Consider the following 26,352-nt stretch of genomic DNA (forward strand, 5'->3'; position numbering starts at 1 on the left):
CATGCATACGAAGTTCCAAGATTTCTTCCGGATGGGATTATACTTTTCAAATTGAAGATTGAATTGAAATTTGTTAGGCAAATGAGACAGACTGCCTATAGCTAAGGTTTAAGTCACAGATTGTTAAACGTTTTGACCTTGTTAATTTATATTTATCGATACCAATTTATCTTCTTTACTACTTAAATAGGCTATCTTACAAAGGACATGACAGAAGTAAAAAAAAAGATACTTACTAGACTGTAATCAAAACAATTTTGATAACAAGATTCCGAGTAACCCCCAGTATCGACTGCCATTTTATATGTAAACGCAATACGCACTGCACCTAGCTTATAAGCCGATAATATTGATAAGGATTCACCGAAATAAAATACATTCTAAGATTTTGTAGATTAACTCACCGTAGGTATCTCTTAAGATGTCATGTCTTAAATTAGTGGACATTGTATGTTGTGTAACAAATATTGATATTGGTAATAAGCGATAGCGCACCTAATTCTTGAACTGACCTATCAAAATATGTAATATACCGAATTTAGTTAAATGCGAGGAAGAATTTGCTTAAACTTAAATGGATAAATATGGTCGTGTATTGAATTTCCGTTACTGTAAACTAATCTGAACACGAACTCAATTCAATGTGATATAGCGGTCAATTCTTAAGTATTGGTATTAGATTATAATCATGTTCAGTTGGTATTTTTGTTAAGCGTAAGTGACTGAACACAGTCCTTTACTATTAATTTATCATATAATATTTCCGATATCAAGTTGTAAGGTTGACTAATCCTAAAATACTCCAAGCAACTCATATTTTACTAGTGTCAAAGGTTACGGGTCTTTACATGACATTATGGTTTAATTTCCAGAGGCTTCCCCTAGCGACGGCCGCCGCCGGCGCACGCGCAGCCCGCGCCCCCGCCGCTCCCCGCGCCCTACCCCCCGCTCGCGCTCGCGCAGCCGCTCGAGCTCGTCGTCAAGCGGGAGATGTGATCTCCGACTGACCCGTGACGATGAGACGAGATGCCAATAAGTTGATAAGGATCTAACTGGAATTGGATACTTTAAGCAAAATGAACGTTTTTTAAACATGAACACTAAAAATCATGCCAACTTATACCACGGTTTACGATTTTGAAGTAAATTACGGATACAGTTACCGTTACCACTTTGTGTCACACGGTTTTTGCATGTTGTGGTGTTTTGTGGTGTGATGGATGTATCCTCAAATGTGAGCACAAAATAAGCATTTTGAATCGCCTTACTAGTAGCAAGGTATTCTGTAAATAAATTATTAGAATTCAAATATTTTTAAGATGTTACAATATGTATAATATGAATTTCTAATAAAAGACGTCGATATACTTAAGTATTTATTTATTAAGATTATTTTATTATCAAATTACTTACTGCGTCATTCAATGTTCGACAAACTATATAACATATTGTACATATGAGTGAATAAGTGTTAATAGTCGGCAAGTATCTTTAAGTCTAAGATAGTGATATAATACTTTGTGCAAAATAAAGTCTAGTCGACAAATTAATGGTATAAATTACTATGATACATGAATTATACCTACGTACTATAATATAACTTCGGAAGTTTTATTTACAAAATTTACTCAACTTACAGTTCGGTCGTGGCTACGCCCCAGTACTGTTGCATGCGACCTTCGAGGTCCAGTGAGTCTTGGGATTGTGCGGTTTTTTCTTGTATCACAGCAAAATCATACTCCATATTGTATGGCATCAGTCTCTGCAAGGATCCAAAGTAAGCAGCGTTAGGACCTCCATTTGGTATTCTTCCAGAACCGAACCGAAGATCTGGCTTTAAAGCAGTACCAAAAGATCGAGCGCTGCCAAAATGTTTCGACAAAAACGGAACTCCTTTTGATTGCTTCCCTGTTAGATGCAGTTGTGGACTGCTACCGGACAAACCTTTTAAATTCCTTAAGCTACTCACATTCGACCTTATTCCTTTGGAAAGATTATCCAATTCTTTATCAAAGAGCATTTGTGTGTTTTGTTCTAACATATACTCCCAACACTTAAAATTTTCTTCCGGGTTAGGCGGTTCATCGATTCGGTGGTCATCTTCTTTTTCTTCCTCAACCCGGACGCGTATAGCTCTGGCTACTCCGCCGCGGCAACTTCGCCTCTCCGAAGCTCTTGTCTGCGACGAGCGCACACTGGCGTAGTGTTGGTGGCTCACTGATTCACTCGGAGGACGATCGCTTTGGCCACTCGGAGAAGAACGGTCGCTGCTCGGTTTAGGTGGCGTAGCCGAATGGCAACATGGGTCCAAGCGCGAACAACAACAGTCAGGTCTACAAACTGTTTTATTTGTATTTATAGTTTGTCTCAATTCTCTCATTAGCATGTCAACATCTGATTTTCCGGTATCAAATCGTATTATAAGAACAGATATACATTCTTCAACACCGTAACTTTGAACCAAGTCCTGTAATCTCTTTGCAGCAAGAACTGGATTACGCTCTGCTCTTACTTCAGATACGGCAGTTTCTACACTGATAGCACTCCAAAAGTTTCCATTACCTAATATTAAAAACTCGTCATCTTCCTTTATAATTGTTTGTATAATATCAGGGTCTGGTATTGTATTAGGATACCGACTTGAATACCCCAAACGTTTATTATTTTCAATACCAAGACTTAGAGGTCCATTCCGTCTGCTCAAAACAGCTTTCGTATCCCCGACATTAGCTAGTCTCATGCTGTACTTTATAGGCGTGTGTCCGAATCCATTCTCTGGGGAGGTTACCGGTGATAAGTGACACATTATCAAGCAAGCCCCCTTCCTTTGTCCCTTTTCCTTCAGTTCTCTATGTGCAGAAAGAACCACATACTTCATGTATTCACTTACAGTTTCTTTTATTGATCTTTCTTCTAACAGGAGCCCCGGCAAACTTGACTGCAATATTTTCGGAACTTCAATGTCAGTTTCTCCGTCAATTACCGCGAAGAAACCCTCCTTATTACAAAACGATGGCAACCTTATTTGCGCACAGCAAAGTTGTAGAGATTTGTTAGGACATTCTGAAAACCCAGTAGTCCAAGGGGTAGAGCCGTTTAATTCTTCATGATAATTATTTTTATGAGACCAAGCCCCTGATTGTCGCCCAGTTACGTCGACTAAACTCAAAGGTCTTTGACATCTGTATGCATTAAACTGTGAAGGGTCTACTTGTAACTTTTTATTGCACGATATGTCAAGGAACTTAAGTTGTTTCGGTGCAAGAAGTCTCAGGTCTATGCTGTCTAATTCATTATGTGCAAAATCAAGAATTTTTACGGATGCACTACAAGCAAACATAGGTACTGAGCGTAGCCTGTTGGAATGTGCTCTGACACACTTTACATTATTAAGTTGCGGTAAATTTTCTGGAAGTCTCGTAAATCCATTTCCTGAGAGTACAAGTTCTTCTATCTCCGGCCAAAAGTTGATGCAACTCTCGGGGAGAACTGTCAAACAATTATAGGCAAGATGCAATATCCGCAGTCCACGAAAAGCAATAATAACTTCTGCCACTTCATCCGTTAAACAGTTTGCAGTTAGATAGAGTCGTTCAAGACAGTGAGACGATGGACCTCTAGCCGGCGGCAAACGATTAAGTCTATTGTTGGAGAGATTTAGAACGCACAATCTGTCACAAACTGAGAAAAAATTTTCCGGTAGAGATTGTATGCAGTTATCGTGCAGAAGCAAGTCCTTCAATGGCGCTCGTAGTCTTGGCATTGATGGAATGTGCGAGATTTTGTTGTGAGCTAAGTGAAGACTCCGTAAGCTTGATAGCTCGCTACAAAACAAGTGCTCCGGCAAAGACATTAACTGGTTATTGTTTGCATGGAGTGTGGTTAAATCGGAACATCCGCTAAGCCATTGGGGTAGCGATTTTAATTTGTTGTTTGTCACGTCTAATTCTACCAAATTTATGGGTGGGACCGTTGTCGTCAATGTTTCCAGTTCTGTAAAGAAATCATACAATAATATTAAGTTACATTTATTTACATAAGTAGGTACTTATTAGGGCGAGCGAAGCGAGCCCTATCACTATTCGACAAATTATGCATTCTTGTGGTACACTTTACGGAAAAACTATCGCACTGTTAGGTTTGAGATTTAACATAGTAATTTAAATGCATGTCTAGATGTGTTATCAAACATAAAAATATCACTTTATAAACATAAAAAATAAATAAAAGGGTCAATAATGTGTATTACTACTAGCGCCATCTGTTGGCCTAATGTTGGTTATTTATTTTCCTAACAGATGGCGTTAGTAGTAACAAGGTTAAAGGTTGTTCCGTTAAAAATGCGCTGGGTTTTTGGCTCAGTATAATTGGGTAATTGACTACTAGTCAAATGAGTTTCTTTTTTCGAACTGTCAAAACGATTTGCTACTAAGGAATTTACATGAAACACTAGCATGTGACGTCAAAATCAAATTACCTACTCTTTATAGTTTTATACGGGATTTAAAATAGAAATGTGACTAAAAATAACTGATATCTACGTTTATTAATCTTCTGGTGCTTTATTTCATGCATGGTGTAAAATAATTTATTTTAAATACAGTCTAATACCCTATTAGTAATAATAATTAATTATGAGTGAATACGTGACTATTTTTTTATTGAATCTATAATCGTTTTTACTACTATGGCGGTTAAAATCACACGTGAGTGCTTTCGATATTGCGGCAATAATGCATGCAGTTGGCAGTAATATCGCAGTCGGCAGCAGTATTGCAGCGCGATATTATTATGTATTTCCTTACTGTTTCAAATGCCAAAAGCGATTTCGCTGCCAGGGTTTTTGACATTTGAGGCAATAATGTAGTCGGCAGTAATATTGCAGTCAGCAGCAGTATTGGAGCGCGCAAATGTCGAAATCGATATCGCTGCCAGGATTTTTGATATTTGCGGTAGTAATGCAGTCGGCAGTAATACTGCAGTTGGCAGCAGTATTGCAGGGCGATAGTACTGCCTTACTGTTTCAAATGCCAAAATCGATGTCGCTGCCAGGGTTTTTGACATTTGCGGTAGTAATAGCTGCTTTGTTACTGCACACCGTTGTATGGGGACCTTGCACTTTGAGACTATGCGCTGAAACTTGGCACAGTTGATTCTTAGCTGGTCTTGAGCAGATACAGACCGGGAGACCTCGAGAGCCACGTCTCATTTAGTGGGGGGGGGGGGGGGAAGTTCGACGCCGCCGCGCTTCACTTGGAGCAACATTTCTCTAAAACTATACCTATTAGGGAATGTAATATATCATTTTCGGATAAATTAAGGATGAGGAATCTAGTTTTGGAACAAAAACAATGCACTTTCTAACAAAAAAAAAGCATAAAGTAGAAAAGACTAAAAAACGTATTTTTGATTTTTTCATAATTACCAATTTTTTTTTAAAGTATAGCAGGAATCTGAAAACAAAAAATACAGTCGTAAAGCTACACTTATTACGTTTAAGAAAATATATAGTTTAATATACAAAACTGTTGATAAATGGGAGATAAAAAATAATATTAAGCGTGGGTCAGAGTGATCTCAATACAAAATATGATGAATGTGGGAAAGTTACTTATAATTTGTTCTACAATCGTTTATTTTTCTTGTTTTTCGTAAATAACTCGTAAACGGTAGCCCACAGCAAAAAAATATCTTTTACGTAAATAATCTGTTTCAGATTTCTTATAAAATAAGTACTACTGTTTTTCGGTACCATCAATATTAAAAAAAATATTGAAGGGAGAAAATAAATACTTAGGTCCCCTTTTTTAGTCATTCGTAAATAACTCGTAAACGAAGGCCAATAGCAAAACAATTTTTAGTACATGAATAATTTACATAAAATTTCCTACAAAAAAGGTCATTCGAACTTTTTCGCTAGGATCAATATTAAAAACGATATTAAAGAGAGAAAATAAATTCTAAGGTCCCCTTTTTAAATATTGATCCTAGCGAAAAAGTTTGAATAACCTTTTTTGTAGGAAATTTTATGCTAATTATTCTTGTGTTAAAATATTTTTTGCTATTGGACATCCTTTACGAGTTATTTACGAATGACTAAAAAAGAGGACCTTAGTATTTATTTTCTCCCTTCAATATTTTTTTTAATATTGACCTTAGCGAAAAAAAGGAGCACTTATTTTATAAGAAATCTTAAACAGATTATTTACGTAAAAGATATTTTTTTGCTGTGGGCTACCGTTTACGAGTTATTTACGAAATTATTAAAAAATAAACGATTGTAGAACAAATTATAAGTAACTTTCCCACATTCATAATATTATGTATTGAGATCACTCTGGCCCACGCTTAATATTATTTTTTATCTCCCATTTATCAACAGTTTTGTATATTAAACTATATATTTTCTTAAACGTAATAAGTGTAGCTTTACGACTGTATTTTTTGTTTTCAGATTCCTGCTATACTTTAAAAAAAAATTGGTAATTATGAAAAAATCAAAAATACGTTTTTTAGTCTTTTCTACTTTATGCTTTTTTTTTGTTAGAAAGTGCATTGTTTTTGTTCCAAAACTAGATTCCTCATCCTTAATTTATCCGAAAATGATATATTACATTCCCTAATAGGTATAGTTTTAGAGAAATGTTGCTCCAAGTGAAGCGCGGCGGCGTCGAACTTCCCCCCCTCCCCCCCACTAAATGAGACGTGGCTCTCGAGGTCTCCCGGTCTGTATCTGCTCATGACCAGCTAAGAATCAACTGTGCCAAGTTTCAGCGCATAGTCACAAAGTGCAAGGTGTCGTGCACTAACAAACTAGCTATAATACAGTCGGTACACTCGGCAGTAGTATTGCAGCGCGCAAATGTCGAAATCGATATCGCTGCCAGGCGTTTTTAATTAATATTATTTACATTTGCAGTAATATAGTCGGCAGTAATATCGCAGTCAGCAGCAGTATTGCAGTGCGATATTACTGTCTTACTGTTTTAAATGTCAAAATGGATGTCGCTTTCCACTCTGGCCGACCGGCTAAAGCAAGACAGAGGCAGAGGGCCCTTTTTATCCATATCGGGTGGTAGAACTTCTCACTTCCCAGGAGCAGTGGGAATGTTTCTTCCCAACAGCTCTCCATAAACTGCCCTGCGTTGACTGATTGTACTGGTCTATCAGCAGGCGATGGGGTCGTCACATCGCTACGCCCATATTCATGTCTACCCATCAAGAACCTATAGGTGCTTCGGACATTTGTAAGGCGTGCGCGGAGTTTAAGCCAACACGTGGGGCCCTTTTGACATTTTAATGAGATGTAGTACTCGTAGTAGTAGTAGTAAAACACTTTATTGTACAAAAAGAAACATAAAACATGAAAACACACACAAAGTTTTATAGTACAAAGGCGAATGTATCTCTTTCAGGGATCTCTTCCAGTTAACCTTTGAGCAATTGAAGAGAAAGCTCCTCTCTTTCTTTCAGAATGGTAGACATAAAAGCTGTACTAAACTGCATTAAAATATGAGATGTTTTGGATACATCGAGATATAGATGGTTCCCTTATAATAGATTACGTAATGTATTGAAATGTAGGAAACAAGAATATATTCGTACGAGGAATTTAATGTAAGTAGGTACCTATTGATATAATATAATACAAACAGTCTGAAAATGATTTGAGGTATTAAATATATTCAGAAGCCCTTCTTCTTCTTCTCGTGTCGATGGTTTCGTATTTCATATTAAGCGGGACCAGAAGGTAGCGACGGACAGAAGCCCTTATATCACATCATATAATTTTTAGGGTTCAGTACTTACCTCAAAAGGAAAAAACGGAACCCTTATAGGATCACTTTTTTGTCCGTCCGTCTGTCTACTAAGACCTTTTATCTCGGGAACGCGTGGATGTATCGAGTTGAAATTAAAGCATAAGGTCTTAAAAGCTGTGAAAAATTCAAACTTCTAAGTTATCGGAAAAAAAGATACCTGTCCGGTTTTTTAAGATGAATCTCTTATTAAACTACCTTAGTAATTATAACTATGTAGGTAGAAAAACTCCGCGAGCCCTTACAAAGCTCTGCTTTTTGCTAGTAAATAGTTAAGACTAAAATTGCTCGGTTTGTTCATCAATTTAAAAAGGGGTGGTTCTTGGTTACTCGGTTCGTTGATGTCCTTATCCTACATTTGAATTAATTTCTACAGAGGGTACTGATTTGCGAAAATTTGATGGATTTTATTTATGAATAAATAGTTTAACGGTGTCTACATGTTACCTACCTATAGGTTGCTATAGGTATGCACCTAGCATTGACAGTTATTGAAGTAAAATAATGACGTATTCACCTACATTTAACATTTTATTTGAAACAAGATGGTTTTATCCGAATATTAACAGACTAACGAACTGTAAAAGGTTGGTGGATGTTATTTAATATAAGCTTCAATTATTATTCAACAAACCTCGGTAACATCAATACAAATATTTATATAACGACAGGCTTTTCAACTCTGATTACCAGCAATAATAAAAGTTATTAATTTATGACTATGCATTGCGTTACCAGTTTACGTATGCATACCAATAAAGTTTTTTTTACTTATTTCTATTATTAGGTACATTACGTATTTCAGAAACAAATGGTAAATGGTGCGTGTGAGTAATACTAGTGTAACAAAGTGACTTACAAAACAAATCAAATACCATTTAAAGTGGAGTTTTATTTGCAATTTCTGTTGAACTTCACTTTATATTCAGGCAACTAAGGCCCACCTTACAGACAAAATACCTACACATATACAACAATAAATAAAATTTAAATATTATGAAGTCGACTCCTGTTCAGACGTAAGATTGGGCAGCTACCCCCGAACCGCTGAATTATCACACCCTTAGACCAGAAGCTCGCATTCGCGATGGTTTCCGCTTTCCAGCAGCGTCCACAGCAAGAGCACCACGAACGAGCTGAAGTGCACGTAATGATGCGATTGCAGCTAGAATACCCTTATCCGTAGCGGGTCTTCTTGCGAATATACTCCACTATACTATACTCGTATTAGTACTTACGGTTGTGTGGTGCTCGCAATGTACGTAGGGAGCCGCCGTGTAGAGCCAGATGTCGCAGCATGTTACTGGAAGCGTACAGCTCTCGCAGACCGCGCAGTGCTGACACCATCAGAACTTCGATTGAGTTGTTGGACACATCCAGGCTGACCAGATGCTAAAACGTTAAAGACAATTATAATTATTTAATACATTTTTCTTTGGTACTCTGTTCTACAGAAAAACAGCAAATAAAATAGAAGTATCCGTGATATTTAGGAATGTGACAGACAGACAGAGTCGCACAATAAGGGATCCTCTTGTACCGTTTTGATACTGAAAATGCGTTAATGTAAGATTAACGAATTTTCATAATTGTAAGGTCTTGCTATGTCATAATTATAAGGTCTGGCTATTAGTACTATTGTGTAAAATAAAATAAATGGTATTACTTCATAGTTCCCCAGTATGATGCTGCCCTTAAGGTTGTTGTTACGGAGGTCGACGCTGGTGAGCGGTGAGTTGGACTCCTTATTGTCATCGGGACCCATATGTGCGCTTTCTATGTGCTGGAAAATATGAAAAAAAAAACAATATAAGGTATAGGATCAAGCTAGAAACCAAATGCAATGTAAAGTAGTTGTACGGTAAGTACGTTATATATTGCCCTGTATATAGATAGGTAAGTAATTAAATAGAAATTTTCCTTAAACTAGAATCCCTATCTTTAACCCTATTCAAGTCAGATCTGAGACCACAACGCGATGAGGCGATCAGGCGTAGGTTAGCTACTGATACCATTTACTGTGGAACAATTGCGTATAACTATAACTACCTCTCAAGCTGTATGGGGTAAAAATGTAGATTTCGTACTCGTAGGGTAGGTACTTAATTTATGTTTGCTGTGCTGGATTATCATGTTCATTTGGGGCCTCAATGGATTTGATATTTGAATGCCGACTATCACAACCAAACTGTAAATATGCCTTCTACATGTATAATTGTTTCAGAGCTTACCCCGAAATGAGTAATGAGATTCCGTGCCGCAACGAGGTTGCGGAGGCGCGGCAGCCGGAGAGCGCAGTCTACAGATTGCAGCTCGTTGTCGCTTACTTGGAGGTCTTCTAATCTGGAATAGGCATACGATTATTTCAAAGGAGGAAGGAGAATTGTACGTGTAGAATTTGGAAGACGATGATTCTTTGACTTGATCGGTTCATCTTGTTGGTGGGTGAACGAGCGTGCGATCTTTTGCCTTCGATGTTCACAAATCACAATAAAGGATGACTCACGTTAGACCGAGCCGTGTCCGGGCCGGAGCTTCCGGCGCTTACTTTTCTATGACTTGACAGGCGATCACGTGACGCTTTCCATAGAAAACGATGCGCCGGAAGCTCCGGTCCGGACACGGCCCGTTCTAACGTGAGTCATCCTTAAGTTTCTCCAACTAGAATATCATGAATGAAAAGAAAAATACCGCAATAATTACCTACTGCGATTACGTTGCAAGTTTGTCTAGATTTGCATGAAGAGAATGCGTTCATTGAACTTTAGTTTTGAAATAATTGACGTGTAGGCGCATACACGCTCTTGAAAGCCGGCAGTGAGGCAAAACTCGATATCCATCTATAAATAAGATTGAAATCGCTTTGAAACGCTACAGATTGCTATCGAAGGAGCCTTCCTGTTACAGTGTTACTGTTGAAACACAACATTGGCAAAATCATTAAAATGATGACTCTATCATACCTATGCATTTAATTGTCTTAAGCGTTATTAGCGTTAATTAATTAATAGTTATTAAAATACCCACACGCATACTTGGCAATTATCACGTTCAATCAGTGTATCTATACACAAATACTTATACCTATTGGTTCTGTGTGATTTGCCGTGATAAGGGCCAATTTTCTATTAGTTTTCTTCTGTTTAGATAACCTGTAAGTTATTGTTTTCTTTGTCACCTTAAATGCATACCATGTTACTCAAAGAGTAGTAAAAAATGAGTCAGACTGGCGGTATACTTTAGATCCATATCCATATTATGTTGAACAAACATATATATCTTCAGAATCATGCTGTAATTTATCATCGGCTGTAGATTTAAGTTTTTATCAGCTAGTTTAGTCGGCTTTTGTTTGTATTGCATAAGTTCTTAACACAATAGGTTTTGTTTAGAAGTTTCACGTCTTGCGGCGACTGTAACATATCACACTCGTATGTTAATCGTGGCCCATAAGCGCACCGGCCGTGACTGAAGAAATTAAAAGTTTGTATTTATTTTTGAAAGCCATTTTAATTAGGTATGTTATTATTTTTTATTTCGTAGAAACTATAGTCTATATAAAATTAATTACAAGATGATGAAATATAAAGATGTTACGTTACTAAGTTACTATCTAATATATATTACAGTTTAGTAATGTATTAAATACTTTTACAGGTATTTAATACATGCGATTTAAGTAGAAATAACAAGATACCTTTATTTATTTAAAATAAAAACTAAAATAACTAACAATTACAACAACACTAATATGTAAACATTTTCTTTTCTTATACTATTTATTTTACACTTTCTAACATCTCACTCACCAAATTTTCTTTCACTGGTAACACTGGCGATTCAAAAAGGTTATAAACAACACAGAACGTACTCGTAGTAACCCTCTCATGCACCACATGCCAACCATCACTTATGCTATCAACACTTGGACCGCTTTTGCCACCAGTGAATAGTAGAATCGATGATCACTGATAAAAATGAACTGCATGTTTATTATATTTTTAAATTAACGTAAAGTTTGGGTGCTGGCTTTAGCGGAGTTGCGCCTAGACTGACCGCGGAGGCAGCCGAGTCGCCCCACTGACCACGCGTTTAGCAACAAGACGCAATGCCTCCACCATTACATAGGTACCCACATATTGTTGTTCAGGTTATCTCTTAATAAATCTATGCAATACCACTTAGCTATGGATCTTTGGCTCGTTACGTGGCTTTGCATTTCCCTTTCGAAATAGCTATTGTACCTTCCCGTGTATACCTGGTGATTGATAGTTTTCTGTAAGTATCGTTAAACTAGTCTGAATACTTTTACTCTACCCATGGTCTAATAAAACATGGTCTTCCATTCCCAGAGTGACACGCGATTACGTCACAATAACATTGCCACTTTATTTCAACATAACATGTTACATGGGTACATTATACCTATGGTTAATAAGTTAAAATATTTCTTTATAATTTTATAATTTTCATTTATATGTATTTTAGCTTAAATTTTACAATAACACGTCATTTTTAATTACTCGTTAGCAATATCTTCCGATTCACGAAAGAAATTTCAGACTTTCGGGTAATTCTGTTTATACTACTGGCAACACAGGATAGCGCTGGGCACATTTGACAATTCGGATCTAGATAACTTCATGCCCTGACCGTCATCCTTGTCGAACGCGTGTTAATTGTTATTTCCTTCTCGCTCAGTGTCAGCAGTCGCAGTGTTTTCCAAACTTTTCACGTCGTAAGCTTGGTAATTAATGTGTAACTGTGAATTAGTTTTTTAAACGTTTGTCTTGTATAGTAGGTAAATAAAGTTTAATTTAATACATTAGATTTGTTTTATTTTACTATGTTTCTACATGAATAACTTAAAATTAATGCCGTTAAAATAATTTTCACCGTTGGTTAAAATTCTCCCACATTTCAAAGTTTGAGAACCTGTAAACAGCATGATGACGTAGGCGCGTGTCAGTTAGGTCATACGCGAATCTCGGAATGGAGTACCAGGCGGAGTATATTATTATACCATGACTCTACCTACCAGTTATTGCGTAGTTTTTTTTCAATAATTGCAGTAGCGAGGCAGACGACCCACCACTTGGTTCACCAACGGCAACCGGGTAAAATATTCTGGTATCAATGAACAAAGAGCTAGGCCCGAAACCTCATACACTGAGATTAGGTACCTACAGCTTGATAAATTGATCATTAGTAAATGCTAAGATCGATTTATTCTTAGATAAACGAGATTACTATTTTTACAAGTTCCTCGTATCTGTCTTTTAAAAACTTTTTCAATGCTACCTAAAACTGGATGTCATAGCAGTTTTCATTATTTAGGCACTTTTAAAGGATGATAATCAGACCCCGTTATCAGTGGTGAAATTTTATTGAAAATTGGGTTGGCACTCACTCCCCGCCCGTGCGGGTAAAATTCCGCAAGCTATTAGGTAAAAGTACGCATGTGGGGTAATTGTTCGCATCAAGAAAATTTAAATGGAATTGTCAATAAAATAAAGTTTAACCAATATTTATGAAATTGACTGATCAATTTTATTGAAATTGCATTTCAATAAAATTTCACCGCTGATAACGGGGTCTGAATTGATAATTCACAGTCACTAGTCATAAAATTTAAAGTTAATGCCAATCGCCATACCTACCTCTCCTCACAAGGCAGGAAGTTAGACGTGACTTAAAAAGTGTTTTTGTATTCCAGATACTAAAATAACAGTTAAATTGTCTCGACTAGTCCGACCGATCTGTCGTTTCAGTACAAATCTAGTACATAACAGGATGATTGGAAATTTAAACCGAGCTTACGAATAAAATGTCTTGAATTGCGGAAATATCCAAATACATACGGGCAGGGCCAAAAATACGTTGATAACTTCTCCTACAACGTCTTACTACAACTTTCTATTTGCAAAATTTCTTTAAAAATTCAAACTACAATCGTTAATACTGAATCAAGACGTGGTACCTATTTTTAGTTAGCGACCTACACAGAGTACTTATCCCGACAACAAATTTGGACGAAACTAGTTATACTCGTAAGTAGGTATAGGCAAAATAAATACCTATAGCCTTTGGCTGAAAATTGTATCCAGTCAAACCTCATTGAAAATCAGTTACCTATTAGTTAATTACAATCAAAGCAATTGAAAAAATATTGATTCGACCTCCAAAGGGGCGTAAACAAGGAGAAACTACAATGGTAATAAGTTAAATTATTTTTATTCAGTCTCGGTTAGATTCATTGCGGCCGGAATTTGTGGGCAACACTGAAAGTTTGTAGAAAAAAATATGTATAATGTTACATCTAGTAGTTTCCGAAATAAAACCATTCAAAATTTTCATTTTGTTGAAATTGTATTCGTAGGGTAAGTATGTGCAGTGAGTATGCACTTTTGTCTCAGGCGATGCAGCTTGGCACGATTGTTCCTAAGGTCAAACAAAGCTGATTTGGCCAGATAGCTTGAGATCGTACCGTGCCTACCCCCCAAAAAGGGAGGCGCAAGGGTCGGATCACCAGGTCCAATCTATGCTATATTTCTTCCTGCTCTTAGCGACTAGGGCAAGTAATGTATCATTTTCATATAATTTAGGGATTCCTTATTCTATAAAGTATCACTTCGAAGCAGGCGGTCATACATTTTTTTGGAAAAATATGTAGCGGATTGAGTGACGATTTCCATAGAAATGTAATTATGGCCAAAGTCGAAGGTTAAAAATGTAAAAAAAAAACACTTAACTTGGCGTTTTAAAAGTATGAATATAATGTGCTCGTCCTTAAATTATATGAAAATGATATATAACTTGCCCTAGTTGCTAAGAGCAGGAAGAAATATAGCATAGATTGCACCTGGGGAGCCGACCATTTCCCCCCCGTTTTTGGGGGGTAGGCACGGTACGATCTCTTGTCTACCGGCTCAAATCAGCTTTGTTTGACCTTAGGAACAATCGTGCCAAGCTGCATCGCCTGAGACAAAAGTGCATACGCACTGCACATACTTACCCTACGAACACAATTTCAAAAAAATGAAAATGTTGAAAAGTTTTATTTCGGAAACTACTTGATATACAGAGACAATTCTAGTCTCGTATTGTAGCAAATTTAGTCCACTTTAAAAACGTCCTAAGAAGGCACTATCAAAAACTAGTCTTTTAGGGTTATAATCGCCCAAATCTAAAAGAAAACCGAAATTCTCGCGGGTTTTTCGATATTTGACAAAGTTGCGTTCGGCGCTCGAAGTCACAAACTTGTATTATTCATTAGGCCAACATAAAAGTCTGCAAAATATCAGAACTACCGGATTTGACGCAAAAGAGCCAGGTTACAAAATTTGACAAAGTTACTGGATTATCACAGAGAAAGTCTGTAACGCTTTTTGAGGATTTAAGGTCGTAACAACTTCGGACATACAAACTTCAAACTGTCGGGATAAGTATCTATAAAAACAATGGCAATGGTATATGCAACGTACGGACATCGTCGAAGACACATTGTTAACCCTTTTGCACCTTATCCCTTTGTAATAACTAATTTGGCAATAAATATAGCTACATATAAAATTATTTTACCTCAAAAAAATAGACAAAGACTTTGAGTAGGTATTACAAAATTAAATGCTTCTTATTCTAGCATAATTTTAAATATCTAAAAACTTTCAGTGTGACCCGAGAGTAGTGAGTTATAAATCAAGCTCTCAACGTTTTGATTATTTGTGCGTTTGCTGATTCGTATAATACACGGAAGCCGTAATAGGACGAAGGTGGTTCATCCTTCTCTTGTTAATAATAATCATTAACTAAAGCCTTGATACCATCAAATAATTGCGGTAACTCGTCTTCCATTCAAATTTCAAGGATTAAGGAGGTACCTTCAGCTAGTACCTACATATACGTAAACATAGATATATTGAGATTTTGTACAACAATAGTTATAAATTTTGTACAAAGTAATGGAAAATTAAGATAAAGGCAGTTCGACTTGTTTAAAACATGCAATATCATTGATGATCATGTCTTCAGCTAATAGTCAAATGCAATTTTTTAAATCATAAGAGAACATGAAGAGGTAGGACAACATTTAACAAATTACTTGCGCGATTTTTGAACTGCTCGAGCTGTGTCTTGGTTAATGTTTTCATTTTTTTTTGTATTTTAAGGATTTGGTTTAATATGTCCTGTCCAGTCCCTATTTGGTACATTGCTGACTGTGGGCCATGTTAGCTAACACAGGGTTGGATTGTGCTGAGGCAAAGTGAACGTGGCACGCTCCGGCGAGCAGATGGAGATAGGCCCCAGTGCCGTACGCAAGCACTCACTTAAAAAATTAGCACACAACGGAAACATCTAACAGCTGAACGCATATACCTGTGGTGTATTAATTTGATATACTTTTGTAAACATGGTGATATGATAAGTACTTATTTACTATTGAGGATTAAGTTTAGATTAAATATTCGAACTCCTGTAACTTAACAATTGTTAAATTACAATAATAATAATGTTTAATAATCGTGAAAGTTTAAATCAGAACTAAACAATTACCTATTAAGATTTTTTATTATTTTTGTTGGTGTGATTAATTTTTTAAACGTTAAAATACAGCTTTCTACTCTTTGACTGACGGACTAACACACAGATAGACATGGCGAAACTAATTCCTAGGCTCAAGAGTGTGACTAGTCAACTAGTGACAAATAATCTACGATCGTAGGGTTTTTTGAATATTGATATTAAAAAAAAATAGGCTTATTCACTATGTGTAGTCTCACAAACGCTACAATACCATCACGCTTCAATGCAGCGATGAAGACAGTAGGCACAATAAACAATGCTTTCTATTACACAAGTTACATTGCAAGTAAATTTAAAATTACTTAACACTACAGTGAAAATATGTAGTAGTAGGTACATATAATTACTTACCTACACATAGCTAAACCAAAAAGAATAGATAGTATAGAGGGGTCCTGTCATTGTAAATTTTGTAGTCACTGTAAATTTACTGCCATCTATCAACACACGACTAAAACTCAAGATGAAAACGTATAAAGTTATCAAAAAATGTATATATATGGATAAATGATTTTATAATTTTTATATCATTTTGATCCATGTTCATTCACTGATATCTATGTGTGAAAATTGTTAAATATGAAACGGTGTCGTCACGCCATCTAGCCGAGGATAGGCTAAAGGTGTGTGCGCCACCTATTCGAGAATGACTTTTACTTGAATTCCGAGGCACGTCCTTAGACTTTATTCGTCTTATACGAAGTTACATATGTCTTTGGCTAAACTAAAGCCTCTTAAGTATTCTCTTTCTAAACCGATTCCTAAGGTTATAATATAAATGGCTTTTATGAAAACGGTGCAATCTTAGTAAACACCTATCACTGTAGGTTAGGACTTCTGTTATTATCTATTCTAATGAAAATAAAATACGTGTGTTGCAAAGGGTATAAGAAATTATCGTGCCCTCGAGTTTGACAGCTGAAGTAGATGGCGCTGTAGGCCTCATATGTTTAACTTTAAAGGTCACTGAATTGTCAAATATGAACTTTTGTTGAAAACATAAGTTACATATTGTAGTATACAATGTACCCGTACAGGGCTTCTACATTATTTATTTACTAAAATCGGAAACTCGGGGGCATGATTTTTTCTAGGACTTTACATCGCTTGTATTTTTTTCAACCACTATGTATTTACTTAGGTTTGTTCGGAAACCCCATCCAATAAAGATTATTAGAAATATTGTAGTAAAATGTGAACAGCGGTGGCCGAAGGCTGAGTCTCTCGAGATTCTGGCCACGCACCGCCAACCGAGCGTTACAGAACGTAGCCCATGATGTACAAGCACCTCTAATGATATGTTTTGAATTTGGAAATGTATGTCTAAGGAACAAGATTGTAAATTGTACACAATTTTAGGCATGCTCGTACGTACTTAAATAAGTATGTGTAGCTGTCGTGTGCTCATTCTGTTACGCCTCTAAATCAATGTGCGTTTTGTTTATGCCTTGACATAACGTTGCGTACTTAGAGTTAGACTAAGAAAATTTACAGCGATTTTGATAGCACATTGCAAGTGTTATTTATACGTCATAATTTCAAGAAGTTTGACATTTAAAATAACACTTGCACTGCGTGAGCTATCAAAACCGCTGCAGTGTTTTCTTGTTCTAACTCTACCTATCTACATCGTGATGACATACTTGTCAGTAATAAAATAAATCGACATATTGAAACCCAGATGAATACGTTTAATAATATCACTTGTCAAGTTATATGTTCTGCTTTATGAGATTAAGTCGACCATGATAATGTTTAAACTTATTAAGGTGTATACTGTAGGTATATACATAATACGTCTGAAAAAATCCTGCCATAATCATAGCTCTCTCTTTCGCCGCTAATGAGAACTTTTAATTAGAATTTAATATGGAAAGTTTCGCGTTATGTCTCCAATTATATAGGTATTTATTATAGCACCTACTATTACCACTGCACGTGTTAACTGCCATGCAATTTTCTAAGATCACATTGTGGAAAGCACATTGTGTACCTGGGTGGATTTCAGCACAAAAAAATTCACCATACAAAAATTTTTTTTTTTTAAATGTTTAATTTAACACGATTCTAGCTGGGTAAAGTAATGGGGGGCTGTATATTGAGGATATGTATGGTATTTATACAATCATTTGTGGCTTATATTTGAAGTTATCGCTTTCGGAAAATAAAAACGCAAGATGGTGATGACAACCATGGTATGGTAATGACTCTTTTATAGACGGTAATGACACTGCATGTACGGTAATGACGATTTGGGAACTAATTTACATATGTATTAAAAACGTATTAAAAAAACAAAAACTTTTTTTAATTGTAAGACTTTAGAACTTTAATAAACATTACAAATAACATGTTTTTGAACATAAGACTAGCTACATAAATTATTTTTAGAAAATTTTAAAAAATACATTTTATTCATATAAATAAATATATAACAAGTATTTTTATTGTATAATTTTAAATAATTTATGTTCCGAAATAGGCAATTTATGTATTCATTTATTTTTTTGGGTTTTTTCAATGTTAAATCATATTAACAATATTGTACTCTTATTATCAGTTTAAACCCGCATCTTCTTTTATCTACTGCATAACTTGGTATTTATGTCATATTATAAAATTACTGGCTTACCAATGAGCTTAATTTTTATGATATATTACTTTTTTTTGATAGTTTGATTCATTGCACAAGTTTGTATTTTTGTTGTTTTATTAATTAACTTTAAAAATAGCTATAATGATTTAAATCCATATATATGTTGGTTAATAGCTAAACATGAATATATAATCAGTGTTTTATAAGTTGCAAGACCCCTACTTGTAATGCATGTCATAAGTTACAAAATGTTAGGTATTGGGTCCGGTGACTACCCAATGGTATAATTATTAATTGCTGTAATTATATACATCAATTAATATAATATTATCAAAAAACATAAAGCCATCACGATAGTGAGCCAGTACCGTAGCCTATGGTCGCCTAAAACTTAATATATGTTGCTTGTTTAAATACTTTGTTTTAACACGACTAACATGCAATTACAGACTCTAAGTTGCACGATTTACATTATTAGATTATATAAAAAAAAACATTTGTATGTTCTAAGTTCTAAATGACCTAAATTTTGCCTACTTCAGTCAAAATGTTAATTAAAAACTAAGCATCCTCTAGTGTGAAAGAAATAGTTATATCTTCTTCTACATTTATTCTACATTTATAAGGTAGACATTATATAGTGTTAGAAGACATAGAGAACGTTTTTCAAACATACAGCTTAATTTCATAATAAATTATAGCAAAATAACTAGAAAAGTTTCTGAGAACCGTCATCACCATACACATGAAATCATCACCGGTCGTCTTTTTTTCCCGGTGATGATGGGTATGGTGTTGACGACTTGAGAGTTTCTTGTTTTTATTTCTAGAATACGAATAATAGTAGTTAATGTCTATGCTACACAATAAACTTCATGTAGTTTGCCATTAATTTCAGTAATTATTTCTAATATATCATTTGTAACTTTTTTAAACCAAAGCATAACGGTGATGATGCTCTGTTGTGACAAACTACGTTTTACAAATTTGTTCGTAATATTTCTCGCGATTCAGTGATGTGACTTTATAGTGAAATCATTTTTGGCATTCTATACTAAAGTGAAAAATAGGGCAAGGACCTTTAGCGGTATTTCGTTGTTCATACACCGAGATAAGCTCACATTGACATTACCATGACGGTGTTGACGAATATTCGTGACAAAATTTTAAATATTTTTAAATGTACTTTCTCGGTGAAGGAATTATTGCATATTTTTTCATGTGTTAAACAACAACATGGAAAAGATATAAGTAAAAGAAAAATCGCAATCGTACGATAGGTATGCTATAATTTTCACTGCAAACAAAAAGGTTCAGATTTTTCCGGTCGACGGTGATGATTTTAGACACATAAAACATTTTATATAAAAAAAACTATTAAGTTATTGGAGATGGTAATTGAAGGAACATGAAGATAATAGTTCTTAAAAACATATAAAAAAGTTGCAACTCGCACAACCTACTAGTTTTTTTTATAAAGACCGAACCATAAGTTTTCGCTGGATTTTGAAATCCACCCACCTATTGTAAGTACAGTCAGCAAAGCTATTAGCTTGGCATCCCTGCATACATGTTTGTTACGTTACACCATTTTAATAATGAAAGGAGGGTACAAAAATACGAAATAGTTGTTATGTCGACTGCGTGTTTTAGTAAAATATATATTGACTTAAAATAAATCGATTGCTTTATGATAGCAATATTTATTCAATAACATTAAGGGAAGCGAACCTATTTCTCCTGTTAAAACTGTCACTGACAGCGCCGTTCTTCTTTTTTTAGAAATAACTACCTATGTTAACATACACTTAGAGCATTTAAGAACCGGAGTCGCCTTTAAGAGCTTACTCCTCTGCCGAAAACCTTGCACAGTTGTGCCAGTTGTGCGTGGTTGTGCAAACTTTTGTATGGACTAACGTTTATCTGACATGACTTTTATTTTGTACGTTACGTACAAATCATGCAGAAATAGCCATAGATTTGACGTACCCCTCCCCCGCAAAATTCGGTAGACTGTTTTGTACAGAAAATGACAGCCAAGGCGTCTCCAGTTACTAAATGCTCTAAGTACATACATCTTAACATGAGTAGGTACGTCCTGTGCATGAGTATTGATGAGTAGTGTAAAATTGCTAATATTCGGGTTTACCGATCCGAGATCCTACGATGGGCATCTGAGCACCCTAAACCCTAACTTTTATTTTGAGCATTAAGGATATAATTTTATTAACTATTATTAAGGATATAAAGCCAATGTTTTAAAGTGAAACTTATCATGGAAAAATAACAACATGAATTTTTATTACCTACGTCAGTGTCTCGCCAAATTTCGCAGCCCGTCGTCGTTTTGTTCGAAGACTTTTGGTGGCTATGTCCTAAAGGAAAATGCCGAATAAGAAAATGATACTCACTGTGTAAGCTGGCATATCTCCTCCGGCAGCTCTTTTATCCTGTTATCACTGATATCGAGGTGCGTGAGCGCGCGCAGCGTCCACGCCTGCGGCGGCAGCGTGCTGAGCGCGTTGGCGCGCAGCCGCAGCACGCGCACCGTGAACGCGCCCGTCGCGTGCTGCGCCAGCGCCTCGCCGAGCGACGTGCGCCCGCCGCCGCTCAGGTCGAGGACGTTCGGCGGCTGGGTGCTGAGGGAACCCTTGAACAATAATACTTAATGATTATAAGATTAATATGTATCAATAGGGTAGTTACAGTGACAATAGTATGAGGTCCCTAGCGACTTACAGACTGATTGTCATTGTCACAAAATTACATTCTTACCCCCTTATTCATAAAACTTTACGGGCCTGATTTAGTTAAATTATGTTTTTTCCCTTTCTTACAAATACATAAGTCAGTATGACAGACAAAGACAAACGATTATTAGCTAATTGAGGTTTGTATCGCGTTTATGAATAAATGGGTTTGACTGTACCTATCCTATTAATATGTAATTATAGATATGAAAGTTTGTATCTTTAGACGTTTAGATGCTAACAAATTCGGCTGAACGAATTTCAATTAAATTTGCAACACACCTAGAGATACGGTTATAGGATAGATACGGTTTAATCCTATAATTTGTCCCCTTAGTGGGTGTAATATTATAGGGGTTGCTACCTAGTACGAAAAATGCCTACTTACTAAGCTAGTGTGTTTATAAAGTATAGAGGATATCAGACTTAAGTTAGTCCGAGTAGTACAGTCAGCAAAGTTATCAGCTTAGCACCACTGCATACTCGTACATATTTGTATGCAGTGGTGCTATTGTCTGTGCATAGCTACTGTTTTGGTATTCATATAGGTTATTTTCGGGTAAAAGATAAGTGCTTCGATTGTTTGTCCTCTTTGTTCTTATGCAATAAGGAACTGCCATATTAGACAAAGTATTCAATTACCTATCTATCTTAAGAGACGGCTGGTACTGCAGTTGTAGATAGGATCTAAAATGCAGGATGTACCTACCGCATCGTATTTCTCCTTGAAAGTGGAAGGTTCGAGACTATCCAGAAAGTCATCATCTCCGTTTGTTTGACTGAACACGTCGAGACTGTCAGGCTCTTCATCGTCAAACTTCATCGTGTTTTGTTCCACCATCACAAACTTTCAAATACACTCATTTGTCTGAATTTGTGAAACTAAATTCATTCAGATGACAGTTCAAAAGGCGACAGTTGTAATAGTTTCGGTACGTAATCATGGGGCGAACGAACTCGAGAGCATTGTTATTCCCAAAGACATCGAATTCCTGTCTGCCACATCGTTATTCCGATCACGAGTATGTTACTGGCATAAATGGCATTTAGTCCTTTGTCGATTGTTAAACACTAATGTGAACAAGCGAAAATTATTATAGGTACTGTAGATATTCGCAACATTTAAGGACTGTTTTAAGATAGTCTTGAATTTGTTGACTATCACAAACACAACTAAACCACCTGTTGTTATCACATATAAATAATCACTGAACATTTGAGGAAACAGTTAGTGCAAGACTGTGCAAGAGAAATGCGGAATGCGACTGTTTGGAGTGACTTTTTACTTGTGCGCAAGCGCCGCCTTGTGCCGCCCCGCGCTCGCGGTCCGGACATCTCAACCGTGACATCTCAGGGCGACATGCGCGGTACTTCTAATTAACATACTTTTTACATAAATAAAAATCGCTAGTTTTGTTACATGGTGATAATTAACTTAGTCATGTAAATCAGGTATTTAAAATATTCTATCCACCATATGCATCGTCAAATTGAGCATCATTCAAGCTTAGTTAATGTATTTTAATGTTATATTCAATTTCAGTGTCCGTTCAAGGTAAGTTTAGTCTGTCCGTTTTTCTAAGTCAAAGGTCAAGTACGCTATAGTATCTCATCTAACTGGTAGTTAAGACCTCTGCTTTATTTACTTTTTCGACGTCGAAAAACTGTCAACAAGGAGGTTCCTCTTATGCTTTAAGAGTTGTTGATGTAAAGTTTAAAAAAAAATCGCGCCCCCTATTTTACAGCTGAAGTAGATGGCGATGGCGCTACTCGACGCCATATTGTGGTAACTGAATGGTTGAAGTTTACTTTGATAACCACTACAAGCAGAGTCACCTACCTTCACAACAACATTAGCTGTCAAATTCGAAGCAACGACTTTCTTGGACTTTACACGTCTTTTACAACGTACGTTCTAAATTGGCAACCCGCATGTGGACGTTGCTGTCAGTGTATGCTTTTTTATCTGCAATAAATATCTTGAGTATTTTGTGTGCTAAATATGTAAAACTTTCCACACAGATTTGTGATTACCGATACTAGCTAGCGTCATTTCAAAGTGTCTAATCTAATTTAACCTTGGCTTTTACCTGAATTCAAATACGTGGCCAATAATTATAGCATAGAGCACAATGTGACCTACTAAGTCTGTTCAAAGAACAGATAGTATGTTTGCTGCTCAATTAACAATACAGTTTAAGCAAAAACTGCTTGATTGACGCAATGTTAAGGTATAATTAATAGTCATACAGATGATCCCTAGTGCACGAATCTTTCCAAGGTTGTGCGAACTTCAGCTACGTTCTAATATAGTAATAAATAATCATTTTCACTTCCTTCCGTACGCATACCTCCTAATACCTAAGTATTAGTAATTAGACAAAATATCGTGATAGGCAATATTTCATTACATTTGAAATTACTTTGGTTATAATACTATACCTATATTCCGGAAGGATAATAATCTAGTGATACCAATTAAGTACAATACCATTTTAATTATGAATATTAATGCATGTCTTCTCTCGCGCATGTAGCTTTAGATTGAGTGAACTCACGCAACCAATATGTTTTAAATAACGTTTACATAATTATGGATTTAGGCAGAGCCAGCACACCCTGACTAAAGCATATAAAAGTAAAGTATGTATTATAGTATCAAAAGTTACACGATAATCGGGTGATTTCTACCAATTTGACGCTGTTATGACAACGATTCGGTTCGTTAGTTTGGGAAGTGTACCGGAATCAAATGCCAATCATCTGCTGAGAGTCTGCGCTGCACACAGAGCAAATGGAACTAACCACATAAACTGCAAGATTTGCTCTAGTTACATTTCGTAGAAGATTGGAATAGTTTTCATTTAGTCACATTATTGAGGAAACGGTAATAAAGTTTCATTTCTTTTTTATACCTACTCGCATCAAATGATAGCCGGTAATATTTGTTTACGTTTAAAAATAACTGCGTTCGACACTCGTAAATGATTATATGGATTGAGATTAGGCATTTACATACCTCTTTTAGCCAGCTGAACCACAGATTCCTCTCCCACACAGTGCTAAACCCGAGGAACAGGTGATTCATGGCGCTGTCGCCGGCGACGCCGTTGCGTTGACAACGCGGCTTCAAGCATAACACCAGTCGCTGGGCCTTGGGCTGACACAGTTCGATACTTCCACCACTTAGCTCTATAACCTCCCATGCTGCCCCTGGAATAGATATAAGTAAACATATAATAGTTTTAATATAAATGTTGACTGTTATGCAGTCAATGTTATATCCTAAAAAAAGATCATTAACATATTAAATAAAATAAATTTTTTTAAGTCTCACCATGCATGTGAAGCCGAGAGCCAATAATGTGTGCGGGTCTTGGTTTCCATTGTGGAAAAACGTGACCTTTCAACACGTGAATGGTACCAGACCGCCGTACTCCACCGGAGCGCGCCGCCGGGCCCGCGCACCATCGCAGAGAATGCCGCAACTCCGGATCAACGGCCAGCCGTAACCTCCTTGCTTCAGATTTCCACCCACAAGTCGCCAAGAATTGCTCTTGAATCCTTAAAGGAAATTCGTCTATCTCCAATCTCCTTGAAGTTTCCCCTCCAATCTGAGACCATAAAGTTAGTTCTTCCCCAAAACCGAGCTCCTTGTTGATGTCCTCGACAGTGGTGTTGAGGGTAACTTTCACAAGTTTGCTGGGTGCGTCGACGGCGAAAGGCTCGAGACCTTCGAAAACGCGTATCCAGCCGTATTCATTGGCGGGGCGAGGTTTGAAGCCGCGTGTGGAGGCGAGCCGGCGGAGAGACTTGCGTCGCGCGGGAGGCGATGAGCCGTGCGGGCCGTGATCGCAGACCATGGCGCGTCCATGCGCTCGACGCAGGTGCGGAGGCCGGCAGCACAATGCCCGAGTGCCCGCGCCGGACGGAGCGCCCGCCGTTGCATTACAATTGGGTCGGAGAGGTGGGGGTGGGAAACATGTTGCTCGGTCAGTCGGGAACACGGTACGTTTATGCGAATCGCTTTGAATCCTAAGGTAATCGTTTGAACGATAGTGCACGTACACTGCTCACGCGCTCATGTCGCATTTGTTTATATTTACATAATCAAAGTTTCATATATGTAAACCTTAACTACGTGATAACTTCAGAAGTCGGCAGAATTTCTAGCAATCCAGGGCTTATGGAAATTATACATCATGTAAGAATTCCAACATTACATAGGTACCTACTATAAGTTCCTTGTACGTTTGTCCCAATAAATATAACAGTTGTCTTCTGTTACACTACTGCTCTGGTTACGATGGGTAAACTAATAGTTTGTTGCTATATTTAATTGCTACGTTAACTTAATTGTTTACGCCACACTTTCGTATCTCTTTGAAAGATGACAATCAGTAGTTAAACATTATTAACGCATTTATACAAATATTACGACATCCTTACCTACAAGCATAAGGATCGAACCATTGTTGATCTCAGTTGACATTTTATAATATAATTTTTTTATAAGTATTTTTAGTAGTTTAATTCTAAGCTAAACAGTAAATAACATACCATTTCAAAATAAGATTTATATACCTGTAGCCAATATTCATAACAC

The 26,352-nt window shown here is 36.5% G+C and overlaps 3 protein-coding genes across 6 annotated transcripts in view; 1 reads left to right on the forward strand and 2 right to left on the reverse strand.

Moving 5' to 3' along the window:
* The window catches only part of LOC134790689 (LIM/homeobox protein Lhx3), a 56,914-nt gene extending 55,601 nt beyond the window's left edge, over nt 1–1,313 (forward strand). For all 3 annotated transcript variants that reach the window (XM_063761588.1, XM_063761589.1, XM_063761590.1), the window contains exon 8: nt 873–1,313. In XM_063761588.1, the coding sequence (XP_063617658.1) occupies nt 873–885 (13 nt within the window). In that variant the 3' untranslated portion in view covers nt 886–1,313. The remainder of the gene's footprint in view (nt 1–872) is intronic.
* LOC134790660 (MPN domain-containing protein CG4751) overlaps nt 1–26,352 on the reverse strand; it is a 211,404-nt gene that overhangs the window by 103,084 nt on the left and 81,968 nt on the right. The gene's annotated exons all lie outside the window — the stretch shown is intronic.
* LOC134790651 (protein phosphatase PHLPP-like protein) lies at nt 1,195–26,183 on the reverse strand. Of its 2 annotated transcripts, XM_063761520.1 has the most exons (7): nt 25,084–26,183; nt 24,766–24,959; nt 21,408–21,646; nt 10,049–10,160; nt 9,484–9,600; nt 9,056–9,209; nt 1,195–3,993 (listed from the first exon to the last, which is right to left on the reverse strand). In XM_063761520.1, the coding sequence occupies exons 1-7, from the start codon at nt 25,607–25,609 to the stop codon at nt 1,634–1,636; spliced, it is 3,702 nt and encodes a 1,233-aa protein (XP_063617590.1). In that variant the 5' UTR covers nt 25,610–26,183; the 3' UTR covers nt 1,195–1,633. The 2 variants fall into 2 exon arrangements, with proteins under 2 accessions (XP_063617590.1, XP_063617591.1); XM_063761521.1 differs by lacking the exons at nt 24,766–24,959; nt 25,084–26,183 and adding an exon at nt 22,456–22,853.

This window comes from Cydia splendana, chromosome 5 (assembly GCF_910591565.1).
Source record: "Cydia splendana chromosome 5, ilCydSple1.2, whole genome shotgun sequence".
Taxonomy (NCBI): Eukaryota; Metazoa; Arthropoda; class Insecta; order Lepidoptera; family Tortricidae; genus Cydia; species Cydia splendana.

Coding starts and splice junctions, on each gene's coding strand:
- LOC134790651 (XM_063761520.1), bottom strand. CDS start 25,609: ATGGTCTGCGATCACGGCCCGCACGGCTCATCGCCTCCCGCGCGACGC. Junction 9,601..10,048: donor ATCTCATTACTCATTTCGGG/GTAAGCTCTGAA, acceptor CATATTTTCCAG/CACATAGAAAGCGCACATAT. Junction 3,994..9,055: donor ATTGCGAGCACCACACAACC/GTAAGTACTAAT, acceptor ATTTCTTTACAG/AACTGGAAACATTGACGACA.